Source organism: Fopius arisanus, unplaced genomic scaffold (genome assembly GCF_000806365.1).
Source record: "Fopius arisanus strain USDA-PBARC FA_bdor unplaced genomic scaffold, ASM80636v1 scaffold00009, whole genome shotgun sequence".
NCBI classification, from domain to species: Eukaryota; Metazoa; Arthropoda; class Insecta; order Hymenoptera; family Braconidae; genus Fopius; species Fopius arisanus.
The window spans coordinates 1,741,283-1,762,031 of record NW_011887748.1 but is presented as its reverse complement, the minus strand read 5'-3'; the positions used below and the strand labels follow the sequence as shown (position 1 = coordinate 1,762,031).

General features: G+C 42.3%; 1 protein-coding gene across 2 annotated transcripts in view; it reads right to left on the bottom strand.

Moving 5' to 3' along the window:
* LOC105274171 (uncharacterized) overlaps positions 1 to 19,266 on the bottom strand; it is a 109,523-nt gene extending 90,257 nt beyond the window's left edge. For both annotated transcript variants that reach the window (XM_011317071.1, XM_011317072.1), the window contains exons 1-2: positions 19,180 to 19,266; positions 6,814 to 6,890 (exon numbers count right to left, since the gene is read on the bottom strand). In XM_011317071.1, the coding sequence (XP_011315373.1) occupies positions 6,814 to 6,889 (76 nt within the window). In that variant the 5' untranslated portion in view covers position 6,890; positions 19,180 to 19,266. The remainder of the gene's footprint in view (positions 1 to 6,813; positions 6,891 to 19,179) is intronic.
* Positions 19,267 to 20,749: the final 1,483 nt, after the last annotated feature.

Below are 20,749 nucleotides of genomic sequence, written 5' to 3'. Positions count from 1 at the left end.
TGGGGAGACTCAGACCGAGGAGAAAAAATAGCGAGAGTCGTGTTGGCAGAGGCAAAAGTGGCAAAACGAAACGGGACCGATCGACAGTTTTGACGTTCCATTATTTTGCCCCAAAGTAAACGGGAGAAATCGTTATCGAGTGGAGGTGGAGACGAGGGGTGGAATATCCACTTAACGGCGAATCGACTGTTATTCCCTCTCTTCCTCGGTTACCAACTGCATCATAGAGACCGAAAAGAGATGAAAAATAAAAGAGAATTACCATTCCGCTCCATGAGGCATAACTCGTGCGGTCGAAATGTGTGGACTTTCCGTTTGTCGGGTTTTTCACCTCTCTCTCTCTCTCTTTTTCGGAAATGCATAGCACAATAGCGTAAATGCCTCCATTCAGGGTAAATACCTTTGTGGCATGTATCGGAGAGGGTGAGTGAGTACAAAAGAATTATTTCAATAGAAGTAATCATAAATTATTGCAATTAATCACTGCTAACCGGTCCCGCTTAATTTTCATTCGCCACTGTTTATAGCTCATAACATTTAATAACTCGAGTAGTCGACCACGGAAGAGGATGTGGCTTATTTATAATAGAAAAAATCCCGCCAACTATATTCCCAGAATCTAGAATTATCGAAAATTCCGGCAAGTTTAATGTTCAATTTCCATAATGGCTTGATAAAAATTGCACAGAGAGAAATTCTATTCTTTAGAAATATTTTAGTGCTTTTAAAATAAAATTTATAGACATCTCTGGTAAAATATTATGGAATTTATGTGAAAAATTCATATTAAACGAAGAGAAATTCGCATGTTAGCCAATAAAATTTCTAGCACTAGAATTTTTCTAAAGGAATTTATCTCCCTGTGAATTTTACCGTCTATTCAGTTTGAATGATAACATTCATGAACGATTGCATCTCAAATCGAATTGAAATTTGCAAGAGTAAGAGAAATGAGAAAAGGGATATTTTTTTGGTGTGAGTCTGGGGGTATTTAAATGGGTGGCAGTTGTTCGGCTTTAATGAGCCACGCGTCGAGTCTGAAGCGCACATGCTCAACCCCTTCCTCGAGAGCTTCCATAGCTCCTGTGATTGTCCGGGCGCAACTGGCGCATCTGTGTACAAAGACTTACGTGTCGACTGGTACCAAGGTACCTTGGCATTGCCCTCCCCCAGGGAGAAAACGACACTGGAAACGTCGACTATGGGCGATACCCCTTTAAACTTCAACTTATATTGGACTTCGCTACGATTATGACCCTAGGTTAATTTCGATTTACCGTTTAACCACCATTACTAACAATATTCCATCCCATTTTTTTTACATTCACCATTTACATTGAAAGGTTGAAAGGTATTGAATTAAAAAAAAAGAAGAAGACAAATCATGGCCACTGAAGAGGTCAAAATGAAAAGAGAAATTTCACAAGATAAATTCTTCCCTCCAAACGTAATTGGTCTAAATGAATAATAATAAAATTATCCCTCAAGACGGAATAATGGCCCGCATAAATCATGTTCCAAGAAAACACTCATACCGCACAAGAACTAATTAGATAATTACTCGCAATTCACCAAGAACAAAAGGAATAGAGAGGGCCCCTCCCACTCGAAGCTTTCACAAAACTATATCCCAAAGGATTGAGCTCGGTCTAGAGTATTCTGGGCTCAAGTAGTCCGAGAGAATCGTCGAGTTAACTCGGTTACACGCCTATCAGGGCTAATCGTGCGGCCATCTAACCTATACCATCTTTCTCACTTTAACTGAATCATTTAAACTCCTTTTTCTCCCTTTTCATAGCATTCTATTTGGTCGGGCTCCTTGCCTCTTGTTTCGAGCCAAATTAATCAACTTACAAAGGAGAGGGCTCTCTGTCAATGTACATCAATCTACTAGATTTATGGCAAACGGGTAGACTCAATAAACGCGTGTGGAACCCAACTATCCCTTCTCTCTCCCGGTTATTCATTCGAGTTTTATTCATCAACGTGCAAACTCCAAACTCGACTCTACGACGCTCCAAAGCCGTGGGAAAAAAACACCAAAAGCTCCAGGGAGAGGAGAGATTACGCCAGGGACTTCATCAAATCCACCTAATCCCGAGTAAACACATTTCGATGATTAATAGTGCATTTTTCGGGTGCCTGTAATTTCCAGGGAACGAGGCAAAAAAAAATCCCAAAATCTCTTTGAGTTTAACCGAATCTCTCAAGCCTTTAATATTACTGATGAGGGAGAGTTGCGTAAGGTATTATCACTGCGGTTTTAATTGTGGTATGATGATGAATTTTTTAAATGAGATTTTCCGTGGCGTAAATGAGTCGTGGCGCTATTTCCGGTAGGTAATGGGGGTTCGGATTGTTCATTCGGTATGAATTTCGAGTTGCCGGCAATCTCACCAGCACAAGAGATTTTCATAGAAAATTTACATTCCATTTTCAACGAATTCAAAGTCAGAGTGAGCAGATTTTTGGTAGCGAATTTTTGAACGAGTAAAAATTGAAATTTCAGAATTTTCATTGAAGAATAGTTAATAATGTGGAGAGGATTGCTCTGAAGAAATCAAGTTACGATTGAGAATAATGAAATAACGAGAGAAGCACAAAGAGGATGGTAAAAAAAAAAATAATCTTATCTCCTCCACTCAATATGCATCCAATGTGTGAATCAATTACGGTGTGAATTCTCAACGACTGTGGCCCCGTGCAATAGAGAATAAAGGGGCAGTGGGTGGAGGTTGAAGGTTGAAGGGAGTATTTGAATTAGCATTTTCGTTGTCTTGTCCATCATCTCGGTCGCCGTCTCTCATTTCCACATGGATCGGTGCCCACCGGCGTTTTCTCTAGCCCGTGTACAAGCCTGGGGGGCGTGAGTGTGCGCGACGTGCACAGAGAGTGAGGTATCCACCGAGCAACAGAGAGAAATCGAGGGTAAAGAGGAATGGGTGAGACTAGGAACGATATTAGCGATTCCACTGGCGTCCCGACGGCCCTTGCTCACTCTCTCTCCCTTTCCTCTTTACCACCCACATCCCACCCATTGGTCTCATATACCGCACATACACCCTGTCTGTATTTCCCGTCTCCCGGTCCTCTCTTCCGTCATCCCAAAACCATCTCACGAGCTTTAACCCCCCAACCTATTCCCATTTTCGTATACAAAAATTAAACACGACTTTATTTCCATATTTTTGCATTTTCGCATTATGTCGACCAACACGCTCAAAGCTACGCTAAATTATTCTCACATTTCAACTTATTACATTTATTCTATTGAATCAACGCGTAAATAGAGGAAAAACATGGAGAGAAATAATTTATTTTTATTATTATTCGGGATTTTTTTTTCATTTGAAAAAATCGAAAACCTTGTAAATAACGAGGACCAATGAATCACCCAACGTCTGAATCACAGCTCGGAAATGGCAGAGTTAAACCGAGTGAAAATACCTCGAGACTCCTCAGCATCTAATTTATTCTACAAAGGGAATCGGCAGTATCTTCCGGCCCTGAATTTTATGACGCCAGTCGAAGTCACTCAATCGAGATACAATGAGGCGAATTTGATAGACACGTGTGTGTATATGATCCAAGTAGTGAAGGGAGAAGTTAACGGGGCAAATGGCCCAGGGACGGAGGATCAAACTAGCCATTAAAACCCACTGGTCAAAGCTTCTCATTGTCAGTTGAACGTCATTAGAGTCCCCTTGGTGCATACACTACAGAGGAAGGCTGCGCACGTCGTGTCCTATATGAATTGCCATCAGACACCGACCAGGAAGAGCGCAATTAATAATAAACCCCTCTACCCCCTCGATGATGAATGCCAACCCTGTCTGCCTCACTCACTCACTCACTCACTCACCCGAAATTAAAAAAGAACGAAAAAAAAAAACCTACTTACAGAGAAAATTAGCTGAATCAGAGATCAATTTTTTCCAAATTTCCCACTCTACAATTTTTCTTTCATTTTTTTTTTTGTATTTCAATTCTCCAGAGATTCACAATTTCCATTCCAATTCTCTACTTTCCGGTGGAAAACCGAGTATCTGAAATTTCCCGTGAGACTTTTCCTGGCTCTCACTTCTCATCCACTTCCCCCGGCATAAACTCGCGTGGATGTACAGTTTCAGATAAAGTGTCAAAATATATTCATAAAACGAGTGAATGAAATAATAATTACACTGACATGAGGAATGATTTGACCGATGAAATCCAAGTGAATTGAAAGTGACATGAAAATTTTTTCTCGTGAGCATATTCGACGCCCCTCCATCCCCCTGCATCCCCCTGCATCCCCCTATAACCGAGCCCTCAACGTCAAGAGAAATTTACGCTCATGTTTTATCAGTCGAGTGAATTTGTTTCGGACGACGCGGAAACAAATCGTCGACGTTATGCTCAACGTCGGACGCAAATCGTTTTCCCCTCCCTATAGCCCCGGTAAGATTATGTGCCTATCTTCACCGCACACTCACCAGTTTCCTTCGGCACCGTGAGCCCCTCGATCTCAAGCAAATAAGGGGTGAACTCCCCGCAAAAAAGAAATAAAGAGACCGGCGTAGGAAAGAGAATAGAAATCGCCGGGGGGCACCGCATGTGTGAGAAATCCAAGGTGGCCGTTTAGTTTTCGTATACCGATTCAAAAAGGTTATATCCCCTAAATCGATCCTTCAACCCTCCTCCATATATCCACTCCACTGTATAACCCCCTTTATACTCATCTCTCTGACCCCCCCCCTCTCTCTCTCTCTCTCTCTCACCCCTCTCGCCCCCTTATATCACCCATAACACACGTTGAGGAGAAAGGATATACCTTACACCGACGGAAAAAAAAACACCCCCTTCACTCCATCTACTTATCTCGAAAAAGGAGAACGCAGATAAGTTTAAACGAGAGAACAAAAACCGGAAAACCCAATAACGTAAATCTTGGGTAATGGGCCACTGCTGGGGGGCACTTCCTCCAAACTCCCCACCGACTGCCATTCTAGTTGCTATTTCGAATTGACATGAGATTGTTATTCAAGATGTGATCGATGGCCCCGTTACCAACTTTAATATACCTCAATGTTTTTATCATCATAATGTTTTTTTTTTCTGTTTTACTCTTTTTTTTTTTACGTGGTACACCACTCACTGACAAATGGATTCCATTTTCGGATTTATTGTTTCTAGTTTTTTTGAAGAGAGTTGTCCTCAATTTTCAAAGTTGGAAGAGCGCATGGAATGGGGAGGAGGATTTATGACAATTGATGGAAGCTATTTTGAGCTTATCATTCTTGTGTTTTGAACATTAGGAAGATATTTATGTGAGTTTTTATCTGGTTTTGACGGATTTCAAGTGTTGAAGAATGTAATTGCACGATAGGTGTCTATTATTTTTTTGCCAATGCTATTCCACTGGGATAATAAAGAAATTAATGGAAAACAAAGTAGAAAAGCCCGGACTTTGCACTGCAATAAGAGAAGATGAAATTGGCCCCAACAGAAGAGGCCAGATGGCACCCGTAGGAAACAGTAATTCTACTCAGTGCAATTTTTTCCCACCTCTATACACCAAGTGAACCTAATAATCCCCCCAGGTAAGTGGTGTACCTCAACACACTGAGTAATGGGGTAAATGAATGGGTGTGTGACTGCTTCGAAGAGAGCCAAGGAGATAGAGACTAGGATGAATGAAATCTTCGGACAGAGTGGAGTGCTGCGAATATGCGGTACCCTCCTCCCAAAGAAGGGGGATTAAAAAAAGCCAGCGAAAAACCTCGTGAGGGATGGGATAAGAGGGTTTACCCGGTGCACACGGGGCCCTCCCCAAGCAGGACTAAAAACTCTGGTGGCGCTTCTTTTCTCCGTGCACCCCTACACCCCTGCACCCCTGCACCCCTGCACCGCCGACCCCCTACCCCCTATCCCACTCCACTCTTTTCTCTTTCACCTCTCAAAGGAAAACGAATAAAAAGGGGGAATAAAAGTGAAGGAAAAAAAAATGAAAAAACCAAAGAAAAAAAAAATAGAAATAAAATAAAGAATGAGAGAAAACTCCGTCACGTCCTCCGGCAAAAGGATTCCCAAAGAGGCGGCGTGTTGAATCGGAACGTCGTTTGCACGAGAAGAAAAGGCAGAAAAAGCAACTTTAACAAAATTTCCAAGTGGAGAAATAAGAAGAAAATTGAACAAATAGAGCGAGGATTTTTCGATCCTAGACACGAGACAAAACGGAAATTCTCGAGAGCACTAATTTTGAGGGAGGAATTTCATACTGCGGATCCACGTGCTCGCTAACGCCCACCTAAGAGCCCAAAAATTTCAACCCCGAACCGAAACGTCGGCCCCACTCACATTTGTATTGCCAAAGGGGGAGAAATCCATCCAATTCTCCCTTCGAGTTTCGTAGAAACATCTAGAGATGTGTGGGGATTATCGACAGACCCTTAACTTTCAACGTCTGCGACTGACATAAAGAAAATATTCATATTCCTGGTTTGATCGTGTTTCTTAATTGAATTTTCCACCAGATGGAATAATATGAGCAAGTGTTTGTCAGCGTCTATTCACTCCTTCAATAGGGAGTTTACGTCAATTGTTTAAGAGCAAAGTTTACTATTGATTGAGAGGATAATAGAGAGGGTGAGTAATAGCCTCGAGTAGTTTGTCCTAATGGGGGAATTAATTCTCCTAACTGACGCGATAGAAAAAAAAAAAAAATATGGTGAAATTTCACGGATATCCCGAAAGGACAGCCCCCGTGATATAAGGATATCTCCCGGGCACAGAAGGATCACAAGCATCACGTATTGTATAAAAATGACTCACCGTTAGCGAGGGGTAGAAGGGCCAGCAGCAGCAACAGCACCAGACTCCTCCCTTTCCAACACACCAGTCCCTGCATCCTGGAAAACACACAATACACTTACATCAATGTCATATACAACCGCATAAAATCGTAACATTCAACTGGGGAAAAGCCCATGTACGAAAATAAATACAGAAACGTGAAATGGGAGAGTAGCTACTCGTAATAATACATTTCAGTATTTTGACACTGGCCTGTCTAGTTTTCTTTTGTCAGAGTAGGGTAGGGAAGAAAGAAATTGAATCGCTGGATAAATTCTTCACGCTCATGCAATCCTTGTAGGACCACCTGAGACAAAAGGGGGTGGAGACCATAGCATGCACGAAATTTAGTTGACAGGTGATAGGATGGAACAGACGCTACCGGCTGCACCCTTACTAAATTACTCCTCAAATTTAATTTCCCTCAGTGCATTAAATAGCCAATTATAATCACGCTCAAGAATGTTGTGAGTAATATTTAGCACACGTGTTTCATTGAATTTGCATAGAAATTATCCCTGAAAGCCCTCTCGGTCGATTTCGTCCCAATGTATTGCGGTCGATCACTGTTATCGGTCATTCCTCGATGGGGAATCAGTGTATGCGCCATGATTCGGTAGAACGGAGAATTGAGGACAAGGTGTTTTGACCACTGATACCACGTGCCTCCCAAAGATTCCGATTATTCTCGCCGCCATACCACCGAGTGGAACTCTGGCGTTCGAACAATTGCTCGAGCAATTCACCCCGTAAAAACTCTCTACCAAGCACCTCAATCGAAATTAATTGAAAAATTCTCCGCTAATGAATTCCCGCAATGAGTGTTTGCTTTGATGAAAAATACCCACGGGGATCTAGGCAAAAATAAATTAAATTTTGTATTCCAAGTGTAGTATGTCGCTGGGATAAATCCCCCTGGGGCAATGGGTCTCTCTATTTGAGCTTGAAAAATACTCATCATCCACGGAAATGACCTTCTCTCACCGACGTTATCGCAGTACCTTCGCTTCTTCTGCATATAACCCACAACTCCACACACCCCTACATTCATTCATTCTTCTTTTTTTTTTTAATACTTTTTTCCCTCCTCCTCCCCCTCCTCCCCCTCCTACCCCCTCCTACCCTTTACCATGTTCCTGTCCTTCTACCCCCTATGTCGTCTGCTCGGTGGCCCATCAGTCTTCCATACTACGCGGACGGCAAAGACAGATATATTTCCCCGGGAGAATGTCCAACGTCGGCTTGATGCATATCTCTATTTTTTTCCCTTCCTCTCCCCCATGTTTTTTCACCACTTGCATGTCCTTTTACAACGAACGCGAAGGGGAATGGAGAAAAAATATTCTCGTTAAGTGGTGAGTGAAGATAAGAATTTTGGAAAAAAAAAAAAAAATGAGAATGCCATCACGTGAGTTAAGAAAAAAAGAAAAATTTGAAGGAATTTTCCCTTCCAGTCAACAGATACATATTTCATGATGTTTGAAGCAATAAGAAGAGACATCGAGAGAGAAGCCCTTGGATTTCTCATCGGAATTGGGAAATTCGGTCGGCGTAAAGATTGGCAGGATTCTCAAGAGACATTCGCAGGGTAGCCGATCGATCATCAAAAGCACGTGGACGTAATATCGACGAGCTGCTGGACACGAACGCGTTAAAATTCCATCGAGTCTCATATCTCGTCTCTCGGTCCGAGTTTTCTCCGGTCACTTCTTCCCATACCACCGACATACAAACATACACGATGATTCTTCCTTCTCCCCCATACCCACTTTTCCCTTTTTCATCCTCCCTTTTATACTTTTATTACGTGTCTCATGGACACACGATATGCCCGTCTGACTCTTTTTTTTTCCATTCTCCCTCGAAAAACATATACGCCCCAAGATACATCCAACGGATTTGCCACATGAGATGGCAGAGAGATCAAAAAGCAATTTCTTTACATTTGTTACGTGAAGAAATCATTTATACAATTTTTCTCCTAGCATTTCTCCACTTTCCACTATTTCATAATCACTGCACTGTGAATGCACTGTAAATGCTGATTTCATCTCAATTCGTGTACAAGAATTAATAGAAATTCCAAATAAATTTTTACACTGGAGGAGACAATTTTTTTTCTGCCAATTAAATTCACTGGTAACAAGCACATTTCTCCGAGACAAGAATTTTAATGGCAATGGCAATGCTATGCAGACATTTTAAGTATTCAATTGTCACAAGTATATTTACTTAGGAGAGAAATAATGTTGTTTTGTTTTTTGGTGTGTACACGAATGGGGATATTGTATATTAAATTTTCAACACGTAAAAAATGTAATTAATTGTTTGCCTCTTTATTCAAGCCGAAATGGGGCTCTCCACCGTCTATGTACTCACCCGAATCGATCGTAACAACCCATGCCCTCTCGGCATCCCCGAGCAGTTGAGAGTAATTAGCAGAAGGTGACTAATTAAACGATGCCCAGTAGTTACCGCGGCAACAGCCAGCGCTCACAACTATCTAAACCCATTTCAACGATAACATTTCAGTACAAATATATACAACAGACGTGTATATTTGCACAATGTCCTCAAACATCCCGTGTGCCCACGGAGGCGCGCAAAGTCGATCCATTACCGTACCTATTTTTTTGCATCGACGAGCAGGCTTTTTGTTTACTCTAACTCCCACCCACCCTCTTCATCACCCTTTGTTTTTTAAACCGTGGCACGTACGTGGAAAGCGTCTCCCGGATGGAAATAAGCAAATACGAGGCATGAAAACATACACGCATATCAAAGTGTGTGTAAAGTAATCAAGAGACGCTTTTCACAGAGCCCAGAACGTGATTAACAATTGTAATTGGAATTCAAGATATAATTTACCTCGCGGTGAGTAAAAAATAAAGAGGAGAACAAGTGAAAAACCGATGAAAGTGGAGACTGAGACGAGCGGTGAGAATAACACGTGAGATATTTTTATTGCGGCAGATGAGAAGTGAGAAGAAACGTGTTTGAGATAGAAATAAAAGAAATGGATATTAAATAAAGCAAGGAGAACAGGTGGGTCAAAGAAACAAGAGAAAAATGACATTACTATGAAAGGAGTGGTGGAGTGGTGGAGTGGTGGAGTGGTGGAGTGGGAATGAGAGAATGGAAGATGAGCTTAGAGGCCAACAGGAGACGCATTACAATTCTGAATGCAACGAGGCCGCGACTGGATTATACATTGTTGGTGTTTCTCTGCAGTTGTCGGCGAGAGTTATACGTGTGTGTGAGTTTTGCAAGGATATAAACCTATACCAGTGAGAAAGATACACTGCCGAGTGAAACAATGGGTGTCTTGATGACTCGGTGGGTACCTCCTGTATCGGATTCCCAACGTGCATTTTCCATTTGTTAAAGAGGCTTCATCGCGCTTTGTAACATGATATCAACTATTATATTGTACGGGATGCCCTCGACAATTGGATAATTGTCATTATCGGCGAAAATAATATTACTTTTATAAGTACCGCTGCCGGTTTATATTCAGATCTTGAAATATTCAACTTTTTTTACTGCGAAAATTCATCACACCAAATTTGCCATTTTTTTTGCCCCCCCACCCTTTTTTTATGCCTTCCAGACGCTCCAGGTGACGTGACCGTGTTTTTCGGCAAAATACCGCAGCTGGCTATCTCCGATATTGCGGCTGTAATTACGTGCAATTTTCAACGGAATTTTTACAGCCTCTATCCAACGACTCAGAAATTAATCCCTCCATGCTTTTAAAGAGAGAGAGAGAGAGAGAGAGAGAGAAAGAGGAAAAAACTCCATAGGTGAATTTTTAAATAAGTTTTATAAATGAAAATTTGAAATTCTCGGTTTTACGAGGAAATAATCCCCCATGGAAATTCCAACCTCCGTGTAATCTGCCATTTTTTACGATTTTTTTTTTCCCCTCGCCTTCATCAAGGGTACACGTAGGCTCATTGTGTAGTAACATCAGCATCCACCCGGATCTTCCTACTGAGTGAGTCACGATCTACCAGCCATGTACACCAAAAGCCACATACACCACACATACAACGAAATTGCACCAGGAAATCTTTTAAATTCAGATATTTATGAAGATTATTCTCTACCCTTGAATAAGTCCCGGTTGAGTGCCATTCCTACAAATGTACGAGTGTTTACTGCATTTAATCATGAATCGAGCTTCAATCAAGACTTGTAAATTTTTAATTTAATTCAGTCTTCTTGAAAAAATGATAAACCCGTCATTTGGAGCTATAGTTGAAAATATTCTAGGGCAAATAATAGTTGATATTCTATTGAATGATCGAAGATAAAAGGTGATTTATCGGGAGGGAAGAGTTAGAATTATTGTACCTCGGGCAATGTTTATGAAAACCAATTTCAACCGATTAGACTGAGTTTGCACGTCAGAGTGTCCGCTGTAAGCATTAGAGAAATCGATTGAGTGTTCTCTGGAGGGCAGAAACAGGGAAGTGGAGGAACTGTGGATACCGATAAAGGAAAATATATCAAAGTTGATGGTGGACTGGTTGTGTACCCGATCTCTACGTGCCCCCCACTCCGTCACCGAAACTCCGAGTATCCACAGTATATGCTCACATTGCCGGTGGAAATGTTAAGAGATGGGGGTAAAGAAGGGGTGTGAGAGATCAGGAGAGAGGGTAGGTGGGATGAAGGAAACGGTCGGTCGGTGGTTACACAAGAGGGCGATATTTTGGCAACGGCCATTTCCCAGAGCGAAAGCCACGGGGAGAGAGGCAAGACTGGGGAAAAGCATACACTGGATTTCCCGAAGTGCGAGGGGATGAGACTATGTGTGAAGAAGAAGAGGATGCTTTACGTGGAAAATTCAGAGAAGATAGGAGGATACTGTGTACGAAAATCGTGGGGCCCAGTGCAATAAACCGAAACTCCACGCTCCGTTGACTTAGGACGTAAATAGGAAGCTTAATATCTGTCATTGTGACGGCACGACGACTGGCCCTCGGGGTATACCATTTCTGTGTGCTTTTATCCACACCACGACGTGTTCAATACCACTATTTCATATCAACCCGTCAAATAACATTTTTCAAGTATTTTACCCCGCGAGACTGTTGAAAAAATATTGGAATTTTACGAAAAAATTCAGTACTTTGCCAAGGGCAGAGGAAGGAAAATGCTAATCAGCCACAGTTGCCCTGCGTGGTGAATTCCACCTTTAAAACCACACAGCCACCGCTATCGGATGAGTTCTTTTAAATTTTTGTCCTTTTCGCATATCCTCTCGGGCTTTTACCACTTCCTCCCTTTCAACCCTCCAAGAACTCCTATACCGCATTCGTCAAGGGCCGAGGGAAAACCTCACTTGAGGTAAAAACCTGACCGGGCAAAGTCATCCCTTGCAAAACTCCGACTCGGACAATGAAACTGTGAGAATCAGAGCGTTAAAAATCCTTTTAGCTCCACCCTCCCCCAACCGGGAATCGAACCCAAGTCGCCCGCACGCCAACCCCGCGCCCTAACCACACAGCCACCGCTGTCGGTTGAGTTCTTTAAAATTTTTGTCCTTTTGGTATACCCTCTCGGGCTTTTACCATTTCTTCCCTTCCCATTCCACCCAACTCCCGGTACCACATTCGCCAAGGGCCGAGGGAAAACCTCACTTGAGGAAAAAAAAACCTGACCAGCCACAGTCGTCCTTTACGAGGACTCTCCGACGAACAATGAAACTGTGAGAATTACAGCGGAAAAGAAAAATAGTAAATAAAAAAGCGGGATTCGCTGTACGTTGCGAGGAATTAATAATTCGAATACTCGATTTAGCATATAGAAATGAGATTGATTTTTTGAGAAATAATGAACAATATATTCAACCCATTTGTTTTTTTCCAAAAATTCGAAGATGCGAAACTGAACTTCGAGGCAGAGATTTTTAACTGCAAATATTGTTGCCACTGAATCATTTTATTTTCTCGGATAATCCATTATCCTGAGTAATTGATGGATTGCAATGAGCACGTCCATTGATTCACATCGGATACGAATAATTCTCATGGAAAAGCGCAAAGAGAGCTTTTTGCCACCAAGAAAAATTCACTGAAGGTATTTTTTTTATTCTCATAATAATTGATAGATTCGTCGGATGACACGTACTTCATCATCCCTCATCCATCACCTCCTCACACCAAATTCTTTCCATCTCCAAAAATCCTATCCCAACAATCCCCTCATCGACATAATTAAGATAAGGAGGAGAGTATGCAGGCCAAGTGAGACGCGAGGAAACAGATAAGACAACCGAGATATTCGGCGAAAGTGGGCATCTAAAATCCACTCGAGAGGTTTGAGTGAGAGCGCCAAGGAGCTTAGGGATTAAACGCTCATTAAATTAACCTAACGAACCTAATGCGATAATTAATTCTAGGAGCTTTCAACTACCATCGTCAAGCTGTTTCTTCACCATCGAGAAAATTCATCCAAACTTCCCCCCAGTAATAAATATGAAAATAAAGGCAAAGGAAATTATCCTCTTCCTGTTCCCTCGATCCCTTCATTTTCATTTCTTCTTTTTACCGAGACAAATTCCTCGAGAGGCTGTAATTACCGATGCACACGGAGTTGCATCGGTACCGTAGGTTGGCTGAAATGCGGGAGCCCAGCGTGACTTATGAAAACCGGCCGGACTGGTTTTATCCTCATCAGTGAAAGAAGGTAGAGAGAGAAAAAAAAATGAGGAAAAAAAAAGAAGACCCCAGAGACCCTTCAAAGTCCACTTGGTTTCATCGTTCTAGAGGCGCAGAAGCGCTCTAAGATCATGGATCCAGTGTAGTCAATTTATAATCTAAAAACCTTGTACCAATTATTTTTCATCATTCTATCAATATCGAAAATCTAATGAAACCCCTAGATCGATATTAACCGATAAAATTCACTGGTGTTTTGTTTCGAGTGAGGATGATGTTCTCAGAGACTTTTCTTTTTCATCGAGGCAGAAGTTAAACGCTGGGTCGGATACCCTGCCCTCCATTTCGCATTTATCGCCGATGGAGAAGGGGGGCAGCGCATACAAGAGCAAAACCAGCGGACCCGTGATGAAAGAAATAAAAAAAAAATGAGAAAAAAAAAAGAAAAAGGGCAGGAAACGTTGCGTCGAGGGCAGGGAGTAGAAGTTGTGGTGGTCCTTTGGCGACTCGCCAAGATAACCAATCTTGATATCCGTATGATATCATCCGGCCAATAATACGGTGGATACACATCTCAATTCGTGAACAAGTCATTCCTTTTCCTCACGTCTTCAACTAAAAGGGAAACTATTGGAAAGCCTAATAATAAATTTACTCGTGCCAAATGAAATCCACAATTTCGAATATTCTCCCCTCGGGTTAATGAAATGATAAATCTAGACGGGTATATTTACTGGATATTTACCGATGTGCAATTAGATGATTTAAACCGTGCTCGATGCCTAAAAACCTCAAGACCGAGATAAAGAAAATAGCCATCAAATCGAGCATTTGGACACGAGTCAGGTGTCCAGTGAGAATGCAGGGGAGAGGGTTAAACCCGCGTAAAGTGGGTCGAGCCACGTATACCCTGTCATGTAAAAGCGTTTTCACTCGAGTTCAATGTAGAGGTAAATAGGGAGAAGCGTGACAAGGTACCTATAGACGGCCATCCACCTTATGCAGCTCGATGGATGCATTACCCCCTGACGAATATATATTTTGCCCAGTATTATCGTGCATCCGGTGGTGGCGGACCGACCCACGCAAACTACCCTCACCCTATCCCCTTATTATTAGCAGAACACAGAAACACCTTCGTGATTTAATTGTTCACATTTTTAATTAGCTCATTTCAAATTAATTCCTCCCCCATTACGCCATAAATTTTCAAATTTTAAATTCAATCGTTAAATTTTCTGGAAATTTTCTAAAACGACACCTGACTCATGCGAATCCCACTATTATGTGCGGAGACATGAAAAAAACATGAAGACTAACGAAATTTTCGCACGATATTGCACCTCCCATTAGCGTTGCATTAATGACTCGAAATTTTTTAACTACCGATTCCCTCTTTATCTCTGTCGTGTCAAACTAGGGTGGCTATAACAGTGAAAAAAAAAAAAGAGTCAGGCGGGGGTGAATGTAAAGAACGTCGTCAGCGAAAGATAGAAGTGCAAAGACCACATCCACGTAAGCGTAACAGCACGGGGTTGGATTATACAGAGAGAAGGGTAGCGAGGGACAGAGAAGTGAGTAGAGTGTGCATTATTTATCGGAGTACACGTGTCCCACCCTCCTTGGCGAAGTGCACAGCGTGGACAGCACACAGAACTTCCTCTAGAATCGTCCCGCATTTCGCCATGATCCACCCCACAAAAAAAATAAATAAATAAATAGAATTTCTTGTTTTCCACGTCTTATTTTTGTACCTGTCCCTATACACACGTATGAGCGTAATCGCGATAGAATTGAGTGATTTTCCGGACGTTGGGAATTAATAGTGGAAATAAAGAAATAATGAGAAGATACATATAATAATTAAAGTCAAGTATTTTTCCCGAGCACCTTTCAAGCTCACTCCCCTTCCAACCGCTTTTCACAACTAGAGTGCAAAAGTTGAAGTGTAAAAAAAAGCATAAAAAGAACGTGTACAGTGCTCGAATGAGAGTAGAAAGAAAAAAAAAATACAAGTGAGAGAGATGAAGAAAATGTTAATTCCGGTATTTGAGCGGGTGGTGGAGTCGAGTTACCTCTGGAGCCGCCTTCACGCCCCGTCGATTTTTCGCATGCGGTAGTGGAGTTTTTTTAAAAATTCAAGCATTCGTGTCTCACACGCGTTAACAACCCTCTCATCCCCCCCGCCACGACAAATGGAAACAATTGTTCATTAGAAAAGAACTCTAATTAATCAATCAGCTCGGCTAATTAACTCCACTCATAAATTTCCATAATTTCCCACTCAATGAAGCCCTCGAGAAATGAGAAAAAAAAAATAATAAAAGGAGAGAGAGAGAGAGAGAGAGAAAAGAGCACGATGAGTCGATAATCGACTGTACGAAGAGGCCAAATCCTAGCAATTGAATCCTCATAATTATCGACAAACAATAATCAATGGCAATGATCGATGAATTACCAACGAATTTTATAATTTTCCGCGGAATATTCAGTGAAATAGAGGTTTTTCTTTGATGTGCGCACTCAATATGCAAAAGGGCGGAATAAAAAGCCCTCGAGGATGAGGGGTATAGTGGCAGTAATTATCCCCCTCCCCCCTCTGGACTCTCGCAACGTTAATAATTCGAGCATCCCACTCGGTTTCAATCCGGTGCTCGGGCGATTTCGCGCTAATGCACAGCGTTGCGGTAATATTCGATTATGTTCCCACGGAATTACGGAAATTCCTATCAACGGTTTCATTGGCCTCCCTCTTCGTAGACTCAACTGCCCCTTCCTCCTCTGCCCTTGCCCGTTCGATGGTGAGCTCTCATCCAAACGTGTACCCGGGGGCCACTCAATCCGCTGAAAACCATTCCTCCTACCGGGTTTTCGTCCCTCCACACAGGACTCTGAATGCAAGTGTACTTGTATATTTGGTATTTTCAACGGAGATTTGAATTGTCGGGGGCGGAGGCATTCGAAACAAACGATTGAGTGAAAATGGTTATTCCAAATGCTTCAATCTCCACTATGTACTGATTATTTAACCCAGTGAATCAAATTCATAGTCATTTCGCTCGCAGTAATTTCGATAAACGGAGGGAAGAAATTGCCGATGCCAATTGAACTCTTGTTCCGAATTATCTACTCGAGTGTTCAGGCTAAATTCAAATACAAGCAAATATTTTTCATAAAAAAACAATCTTAATCCGAAAAAATCCTTACACATCATCAAACAACCGACTATTTCACTGAATGTTCCCCAACCAGATGGTTCTATTGAGTGAGGCCCCAGTGATTTTCCTCGGTCAATCGAAAAGAAATCCGGGACTCACTTGTGAAGATGAATAGGAAGCTCAGAGGGAAGAAAGGACTCCGCCCTACGCAGGTAACAACCATCCGACTCTACGTCTCCAATTACTCGACAACAGATCCCCTCCACGAGCAATCATCAAAATTTAGGCATTCAAAAGAGAAGAAAAAAAAATAAAAAATCTCCCCCCCCAGGATAAAATAATTCGCCATCAGCGTCGGGTTCCAGCGATTCCCGCAGTTAAAACACCTTGAATATTTATCTTGACACAGCTCTGTGTTTACAAGATAAGCCGATATATATATGCGAGTAAGATATACTGCATGTATATGTCCACCATATACACGAGTATAATACTCTTAACGATACAAGCCCAAGTGTTATTTATTCAGGGACTCTTCTCGTTAGACTTAACAATGAATAATCGTATTAAACTTACCGCCCCCCTTTCGAATTTAATATACCCCGAGTGAAATGCATGTTCGAGCTTATCAGTGGAATCACGATAGAGACCTCACGAGTATCAACTCACGAAATAAGAAAATAAATCCTCGGGAAACATGAGAATTAATTAATGAGGAAAAAGCAATACTAGGAAAAGTCATTTGGAGTAAATTTGGGTTGAAATTCGAGTGCGATGCCCGTGGGGAGAGACAGTGACCTTACCGGTTTGTCAGATGGTTATCGTGTCACGCATGTACAAGTTTCTAAAAGGAGAAACAACAGCCCTCGTGCTGAATGGGTTGTACGAAACACTCGGGGAACAAAGGAAGTCACGCTGAAAACCTCAGTGGCCACTCGAATTTCCGGATCCATGCGTATCACATCCCCAAGATCTCTCACCACCTACTGATATCTCCCAAGATTTTGGATTAATCATTTACAACTTGATACACATTTTCACCTTTCAATCACCCAATGTCTATCATCAATTTTTACTCACTACTGATACGATATCTTCAACAATGACTAAGTGCACGATAAAACGACAAGAGAATTTCGTGGAATATAAAGCAAATGCTAACGGAATAAATCATTCGATGAAGATAATGAAATAAATGATAAGATAATTTCCAGAAATAGACTGTGATTTTTTTGAGAAGAGTATAGAGATATTGAAGCTGGTAAATGTGCAGAAAGATTGTTCCAAAGATATTTACAAATTCATTCAATGCTGTATGTTGCAATGATATTGTATGGAGGTGTATGCAGGGTGAAAAAGTGAGGAACGTCAAAAAATATCCACGGGATTTGCACATAGCCGTTAAACTTGTAGCCAACTGAGAGGAGAATGGAAGACACGAATTGCTTAGCACACACCCCTACACGTTTCAGACCTGATAAGAAAACTGCACTGGGAACACGAACGTGCCATTCTTGCTATGCGCATACCTATCCCATGTTGGCTCGGATTAATATTAGCGTAACGATAAAATGTCCAGTTTTATCCTCCGACTGACTTTGCTTCTCCTAATCCGCCCGTAAAATCACGTGCAACTCACCAAAAAGTCAGTTAAAAAAGAAAATTCCAGGGGTCTCATTACCCGAACGAGGCAATCCCCCAATCCCCCTTGTTTTTCAAAATAGAAAATTTCTCAGAGCAGCTGGCAATGGCCCACACCAGCCGACCGATAGCAATCAACTAGCCATCGCCCAAAACCCTTGGCGTGTACGTTAACACAACCCATCCCGAGTTTAATACATACGGAAAGGTAAAACCCAGGGTGAGAGAGATCATTAACCCGACAAGAGATTCTAATCACGCAACATTGCACATCGTTTTAGCATGAACCCCCGTACCACCCCCCGAAACGAGCGGGTGAACCCCCGGCGCATCAAAATGCCGAAACAATCTCGCCGTTATCGAAAACAAAGAGTCTCCCCTTCAATCCACCCCTTTGTCTCTATGAAAACGAGAGACAGTACAAAACTCGGGCGTAAAAAAGAAGGAGAGAAACAAAAAAGATATCGCAGAGCCCATGAAATCTCGGTGAAAATTCACGTACACACACGAGGCCCCCCCTGACATTCCGCTAGGTGAAAAGAGTAAAGAGGAAGAGAGAGGGCAAGAAAATCGTTCAGGAAGTCCGACGGTGGTGTAGGAAGGAGACGAGGAGTTAAAAAGTGGTGAAAAAAAAAAAATACAATCCCACGATCGATCAAACCTCCCTATTTCCAAGCCAGTTGAAAAAGGAACGAGTGGAGAGTAGACGATGAAGAAAGTGTAGGAGGAACGTGAAACGCGAAAAGTAGTAGTAAAGAGTAAAAAAAAGAAAGGGAAAAAAAAGGGTGGTGAACCCCCCGAAGGTAGAAAAATAAGACACCGACGCGGAGACCAAGCCAGATAAAGAAAAAAAAAATGAAAGGAACAAGTTTACTAACCTTCACGCAGTATCCCAGTATTTCCCGGCTTGTGTCAAAATAAATATGGGCTCAACTCCAGGACACAACAGAAAGCTCCAGCACAAATCACATAATGCACATAACACCACTGCACTTGTAAACACACTCACTCGCGAAGGTTACTGCTAACGTTAGAGAGTAAATTAATCAATGATAAGAATCGTTGTTTTTACGTTGACTTTGGATTGATGGTGGGGAAGTTGAAAAATCCGAGTTGGGATATTTAACTGCTGTCGGAATGAGGCAAGTTGGATGACTGACGATTGGATCGGAGTAAATAAACACAGGGCGTGTTTTGTTTTGTTTTGCTTTGGCCTACGGCCTTTGGTCCCGTAGGAGTTGAGTTTCTCGAGGTAAACAGAAAAATATTTTCGATTGCCGACGTTTATACCGTGTTGCCCTGTGGCAACGAAAATCGCCGGGGGACTTTTGCGTTTACCGCGATCTCAGGTGACAAAACAAGTGACGACGAACTGGCGCGCGTTATTCTTCGACCCTTTGGTCCTATGCTCCGTCAAGGTTATCAATCTCGATATAACTTGTACCGACTTGTTGTGAAGGACTGGCCAATTGTTTAAACAAATGTATGAGCATCAAGTGCGATAACAATGGCGTCGAGTGGGTTGGCAAGGGGTTGTGTGTTGGATAGAAAAGGTAAAACGCGCCGGTTTGGTAAAACACAACGCGCAGCAGTCTCGTCCGGCCGAGCATACATACGACTGTGAACCGCTAGTGAGCCGAGTACCGCTCATTCGACTACCAGGAGGGGGGGGTGAGGAGCGCGCTGGTGCCGCTTCCTTCTCCCACTCGGTGGGGGAAATATTCACTGGTGGGAGAAGAAGGGGAAATGGACTGGGAGAGAAACGTTGATGGGGGAAAAACACATTCGAACCATTCAACTCACTCAAAACATTGTTTCACTCTTTATTTTCACACTGTTTGCGGTGATGTGGATGATGACCGCCATGTTGTCGAGTTCATCGGGCATTTGGTGTTGGTTTCTACGGTGGTAGGGATACCGGAGGGGTTAAAAAACACGGAATTTTGGGATTTTTCGGGGAAACGCGAAGAGAGATGGATATAGCTCGTGGATGGTGGGAGAAGCAACTGAGGGGAAGGGCGTCGCTCGATCGCAGCCGCAAGTTGAGTTCGGGTTTTCCCGGAAGGTCTCGGTATACTCGCTAGACTCGGCAGGTATCCACGACATCGAGTTGTTGGTGATGAGGAGTGCGCGGGGGGGTTGGGGTTCAGTAGTTATACAAGGAATGAAACAGAGAGAAGGCACGTGCGGCGTGCTATTCACGTGGCGCTATCTCACGGCGGATCATCGAGGCCATAGGTGTTCAATGTTCAATTTACATTTCGTCTGCACTCGATAAACCCCGTATTTTTCAAGGGGACTTTTAATTACACCTCATTGAGTGGGGTGAAAGGGACTTTCGACGAAAATGCTGGCAGATGAATGTTATTTAAGGGTAAAAGGTGGCAGGTGAATAGAGCCTTTTCCATAGTTTTTCATCTGCTAACATCACATTGCCACGTTTTTTTT